Source organism: Mesitornis unicolor, unplaced genomic scaffold (assembly GCF_000695765.1).
Source record: "Mesitornis unicolor isolate BGI_N332 unplaced genomic scaffold, ASM69576v1 scaffold13894, whole genome shotgun sequence".
NCBI classification, from domain to species: Eukaryota; Metazoa; Chordata; class Aves; order Mesitornithiformes; family Mesitornithidae; genus Mesitornis; species Mesitornis unicolor.
Genome location: NW_010178133.1, coordinates 14,314 through 21,019, shown reverse-complemented (window position 1 = coordinate 21,019; position 6,706 = coordinate 14,314). Strand labels below are relative to the sequence as shown.

Here is a 6,706-nt window from a genome sequence, read left to right as displayed (position 1 = left end):
GAACCTTCAGTTCTAGCTCCTTCTGCCTCTGCAAGAGATTTACATTTTCCCTTCTGAGAGCTTCTCTCTCTTCGGACAGCTTCTGATCTGGTTTTATTTCTGCCAAGCTGGTGTCTGGCACTGAGGTAGAAGTTAGCATTTCTTCCCTTTTAAAAAAACAATTAAGAGGAATTAATTAACAAAAAAAAGGAAATAACACAATGTACATTCTTTCTTGCTACTATAATTTCAGTAATTACTACAGAACACATCAAAAAGACTACTGAAGCACCTACAAAATCATGCTTTACTTCTTCAGAATTTGTATCCATCTCCACACCTGTCTTTACAAAACTGTTACACAACACTGAGGGAAAATATACATCATTTGAAGACAACCCTTTATGTGTTTTTACAAACACTAATTCAAAAGTCTTTCCCATCCAAAAACTGTCTTATGATACCATCCTGCAGACCCAGTAAAGACAAGGTCCATTGTAATTCCAATATTCTATCTACTCAACAAGCCAAAGCACCTTAAGGTTAGTGTTTTGGATCTATAACCCAAGTTATTTCTATAATGAAGAAGAGTGATGTGAAGTTGTCTGTCTCAGAGTACTGTGACACCTCTGTACAGTACCAAAGCTCCACTAGACCCCACATCAACATCATCTTCACCTGCACGGCTTTGGTTACATCCTAGCTTCTTTCTTTCTTTCTCTATTTCCTTTCAAGGCATACCATCCGAAAAATGCCCGCGATGTGCAAAAAGTTCAAGGACACCAGAACACAGAGAAATAGAATAGAGGATCTCCTGGCTGCTCAGGACAGCCAGGACAGCTTCGTACAGAAAAGTATCACAATACTGCATGCCACAAAAAACAAACACACAAACAAACCAGCTATTTTTTTTTTCTTAATCAGATTCGCAGCATATCTCTAACTCTGAAAACAGGGCAGATCAGAGTATCAAAATAACTCAGGGTGAGGCATTTTCCTGCAAATTTAGACTTTTCTGAAGGGCACCTCATTTTGTATTAGTATTTGTTAGCAGCATAGACTTGCCTAAATGATCTAATTGTAACAGATTTGGATCCCGTGCTGGTATGTGGAAGGAAGCGCCTTCAGGTGAGTCATTAAAATGTTCGAGGAGCTCAAATTATGGAACATTATTAGCAAATTCTAAAGAAGTTTTTTTGGAGAACATTATTAACAAATTCTGAACAAGTTTTTTTGGAGAACATTACTTCTTACACAATCTTAACTTTCTGAATGCCAAGTACCATCTCTCCCACCCACAGTTTTTTCTCAGCAGCCTGCTGCCGTGGCAATCCTAGCAACTGTAGGACAAGTCTCTTTAAAAAGACTCCTGACAACAACTGTAACTGCCAACCCACCACCACCTCTTGTCAGTGTAATTACAAGCTGCAGAGACACCATTAACCCCTAAAATTTACTTCAAACTGTGATTGCTGGCTTTATTTCTTGTAAGCACACACTGCTACATTCCCACACAAATAAATCACCAAAATATGTCTGTTCCGCTACATAAGTGTACTTTTACAGTGCACATTTGCGTTCAGTGAGTTTTTTAACAGAGGTAAATAGAAGACAGCTATAAAAAGTCTCAAGGGCAAGCTGAAGGAAATTACACAGATGCACAAATGAACGTCACTGCAAAATGTGATAGAGGTCTGATGTCCTGTAGCTTTCAACTAAGCTTTACGGTATCTTCTCTGCTTACCAGCCACTACCTCTTCCTTCTTTTTAAAAATCTTGCATTAAGATACATAAGAACAGTCTGCCTCTGGAAACCAAATGAGGAAGAACAAGCTATTCAACCAGCAGCAATACTAATGAACAGGTTTTCTCCAGATTAAAGTCTTCATTCTCATCACTACAGCAAGCACAAACACGCATACACACAGACTCACATATACTTCCCTTCCATTGAGACACCATATTACCTGATGCTGGAAAGACATAAATTGAGCTTAGACTTCAGATATTCACTTCCCCCTCCATCTTCTCACATACCCACATCCTAGCAACTAAGCTAATGAGATCATATAATACATCATGTGCGACATCCTAGTGCCTTACTTTGGGGCAAACACATGGTTTCCAGAATTCTGACTCTTTGCAGTTACGTGGTTCAGGAGCCCCTTTGGGATGTTGTACAGCACACAATTGGATCTGTTCACCCACAGCGGAACCGAAGCTGTCATCTTCCAATGGTTTTGCATGACCATCAATGTTTTTCTCTTCTGCACCTTTAGTGTTTCCTGGAGATGTGCATTTTTCAGCAAATCCTGCTTTGGCCACCTCTTCTCCAATATCTATTTTTCCATATTCTGCCTGGGCAATAACGATACCATCTCCATGCTTGGCTTTGTGACGTACTTTTATTTTTTTTTCAAAGACTAGGCTGCTCAAGAACTTCTTCCCCTGTAAAATAAAAGTGCACTGAAGTCACGTACTGAACATTCTGAATACTAGCCATCTTTTTTCTAAGAAAAAGAGGATATGTGTAAGACCAAAACCCAAAGAGCTGCACAGGTAAAGCTTCTGTTTAACACATTTATTCTGAAACAACGCTGTAACTGTACAATTAAAACTGTATGTGATCTAATCACTATCAATGCCAGACTGGACTTCAACACACACAGTTTTCCCTCAATGTTCAGCTATGCAGAATTCAGTATCATTTATAAGTGACAGAAATCCAGAGTCTCATCAGCTCTCAACAGAAGTTGGCAACCAGGTTATCCAAGTCTTCTAGAGGATACTAGACCAACTATTTAACAGTATTATGCAAAACAAAATTTTAAAAATATATTAATTATTACATTGTTTAACAGCCTTTCAATAAGTGGTCCAGAAGTCAAAATAGAACATAGCGACAAATGAAATATTCCGTTGGCCAAAAAATAATTGCAGGTTTTTTCTGGGTAAACGAAAGGTGAATTTTTCATGGGAAACAAAAACTGCAGTAAACAAGATATTGTTCAATTACATTTTGTCATCTTCCAGGCAACTTCACGATTCCACGCTCAAAAAAGTTCTTCTCTTTTTCAGCAAAAAACAGTTCCAAAACCAATTTGATATCCTCATCAGCAGTGAAGGCTTTACCATTCAAGGCATTTTGTACAGAAACAAATGGTAGTCTGATGGTGCCAGGTCTGGCAAATATGGCAGATGTGGTAACACATCCCACCCAAGCTGCAACAGTTTTTGACAAGTGACCAGACTTGTATGTGGTCTAGCGTTATCGTGGAGAAACACAACCCCTTTGCCAGTCACCAATTCTGGATGCTTCTGTTTGATGACATCATTTAATTTATCCAGTTGACAGTACACATCCGAATTAATGGTTTGGTTCCTTGGAAGCAACACAAAACACACAATACCTTTGAAATTCCACCAGACTGACAGCATCACCTTCCTTTGGTGAACATCTGCTTTTGAACTGCTTTGAGCTGGTTCATCATGCTTGCTCCACGATCTTTTTTGTTTGTCATTGTTGCAGACAATCCATTTTTCACTGCCTGCTATCATACGTTTCAAAAATGGATCGTTTTTGTCACATTTCAAGAGAGAACCACCGACGTCAACGTGCCCAGCGAGATGAATTTGAGCTCACGTGGTACACAAATACCGAGCTTCCTATGTACCCAAGTTGTTTTAAATGGTTTGCAACACTCGATTTCAATACGTTACCAGCCATTTCTTGTGTTGTTAAATGCCAACTGATTTGATTAGTGCCTTTATTTTGTTGTTATCAACTTCAACTGGCCTTCCTGAGTATGATGCAACTTTAACATCATCTTTAACATCAAAATATTCAGACCAAAATTTAGCAAACCAATTCTGACACTGATGTAGTTTTAAGACATCTTCACCATGCACATCACAACTTTTTATGAGCTTGTACGGCATTCTTTCCTTTTTGGAAGTAATACAGCAAAACATGATGAAAATGTTCCTTTTGATTTTCCATTTTTAAATCAGTGCCAAATAAATGTTAACAAAATCATCCACTTTCTTTTTCTGAAACAAGTTTGAACTGTCAGCTGTCAAGTTACATAATGAATTTGCAGCTTAAAATGAAGTCAGTTACATTTCAAGACATGTATGTCCATCTATTCACAAAAAAAAAAATAAAAGAAAACCAATTACTTTTTGGCCAAGCCAATATTATGTGCGTCTACCTAATGAAAAATCTACCCTACTGAAACTGCTCATTTAGAAATTGGGAAATGCCAGAACTGGCAGCTATTGGCTTCATCAGTAACATCAAAGAAAAATGGCTTTGAAAAACTGGGGAATGCACTCAAGACTTTCACAAGACATCTGGGAGAAAGGTGTCCTTTATTAACAGGGTTGTGGTTTTTTTTTCTTTTTGCCCCACCACTTCTGAAAACAAGTTGGTTTTGCTGAAAAGGAGGAACAGAAGGGGTGGGGGCAAGAAAGCTACACAGAGCAAGCAAATAAAGCTTTATCTTAAGCAACAACAACTGTTTTAAAACAAACAAACACAAAAGAAATCCCACACAAACAAAATGAAACTGACAGGGAATTGAGAACAGAGATTTTCATCTGTCCCAAGTAATGACATTAAGCAATGCCAATAGGACCACAAGGACAAGATACATAAGGGGTCTTAGGATCTCCTCTAAATGACAGAGGGATACAACAAGGCAGCAGAACAGCCACTTCCTGCCTCCTCCTCTGCCACTGCTGCTCCCAAGCCACCAGCAAGCAAAGCACAGCAGTGCCAGGGACAAGCCTTGAAAAAGCGTGCCATTAGGACTGCAAGTGGTGTCCTGGAAAGGGAGGCTGCCACTAGTAAAACTCAACCTACAGTCATCAGGGCCACTCAAGCAGGCTCAAAGCTTTTAGCAGTCCTGCTGCCATCACCTCCTGAGCCTTTCATGTCCACTGGTGGCTAGGGATGACAGGGTTCCTACTATCACTCACATTCACATGCTATTCTCTCTCCTGACTGAAAGTTTGTACTGTGGCCAGGCACACAGCACTCAAGCAGCTCAAAGACGTAAGTGAATTTAAGGCAGGTTTTGTGACCAAAGGAGGTATTTTTTCTTCTGAAGGGAAACAAGAGGTACTTCATTTCCTCAGCACTAGAAAGAACATGGGTCAGTCAGAAATAGACCTGAGACTCTGAAGACGGCAAGAGCATATTCTAAAAAAAAAACCAAAACCAAAACAAAACACCTCCTAGCACAACCTGAACCGTTTTTGACAAAACCATTTTCGTTTCAGGGCAATAGATCAGACAGTCCTTCCCAGCAACCCCTGCCTCCTTAGAACGTCCAGCTCTTAGAAGACTCCTCCTGGTGACACTGTGCTGGTATTTGGCAGCATCTGTTACAGATCCCACAATCTAAATGCTTCAAAATCTGTTACTCACCTGGTCAAACATGTTTAAGTTCTGATCACTTGGTATCTGCAGTCCCCAGAGTCTGTACTTCTTGGCAACACTTGGACGTTGCAAGTTTGGTGGAATTTCAACTATGTCAGATCTATTCAGAACCTCAGAATTTCCATAGTCAATGTACAATATCTGACACTGCAACAGTAATATAAAATATAAATCAGCAGATATGCAATCTAATGTTTCCATGCCAACCAGCCTGTTCAGAAATTGTCATTTTAAATAGCAACTACTAGCCTTTTCACCACTCACAAGTTCTGAAATTCAATTACATTGCTTAACAACATTAACCACCACTCATGAACCTCTTCATCGAGATACAAACAGCACTTCACATGTACATCATGTTTTGCCAGTCTTTTCATCAGCATTTTTCACAATTACAGGTCACTTGAATTTGTGTCCCATGTATACATTCACTGTTTATAAATGCATTCACACAGCAATTTTCAAAAAGATAAGGAGCTGCATTTATTTTTATCATCCTGCATGTAGAACTGATATACAATTAAAGACTTCAAAAAAATGGTTGCTGCCTGTTCACTGTTGATCACTTGCTGCACTATACATCTGTACCAACACCTGTCTTCAGAAAAACAGCCACCATAAATCTGGAAATTAGGAAAAAAAAGATCCAAGAATAGCAGTCTGAAAATATAAGCATACCTCAAAATGGCATTTGTAATACATTACAAATCTTAACATTGTTGTTACAACAGCAGTTTGAAAACAAAGTAATGCATTTGATATCCTGTTTCTCATAACAATAGGTGCCAATGCTTCAAAAACACTCCTCTACTCCAAAAACAGTATCTCAAAGAAAACCTGGCAACTAAAAAAAACACCAGCATGTTACAGAGCAGAGTTCCATGGTTTTTCTGTTAATGCATTGCTACATTTTATTGACACTGATGGCCACTCACACCTAAAAAACGCTGGGTTTGCTGTTGGTGCATTTCCTTCCTTTTCAAAATGCAGGTGGTCATTTACCTGCACACCCAAACAGTTCAGACAAACTGTTTCATTTAAACCTTTGCAATAAGCCATCAATAGTTCACACATAAAAACGAAAGTTGTCATTACTCTTTGTATACTTGTCATAGAACTGCTATTAAATATGTCTTTGTTACCTTCTTAAATTACTTTGTCCAGCACATTTAACATTACAGGTTTTGTAAGTTCTTCCACACTTCTTGAGACGGAGCAGAGAATCACTTCTCTGAAAAAGTACCGCTCTCTTGTTAAAGATAACTCACAACGTATAGTGGACAA

General features: G+C 38.8%; 1 protein-coding gene across 1 annotated transcript in view; it reads right to left on the bottom strand.

The window, feature by feature from the left end:
* The window catches only part of STK31 (serine/threonine kinase 31), a gene marked incomplete at its 3' end in the record, with an annotated part of 29,839 nt that overhangs the window by 21,142 nt on the left and 1,991 nt on the right, over positions 1–6,706 (bottom strand). The window contains 5 exon segments of the mRNA XM_010182343.1: positions 5–146; positions 2,083–2,229; positions 2,231–2,427; positions 5,411–5,569; positions 5,971–6,045. Coding sequence (XP_010180645.1) covers positions 5–146; positions 2,083–2,229; positions 2,231–2,427; positions 5,411–5,569; positions 5,971–6,045 — 720 coding nt within the window.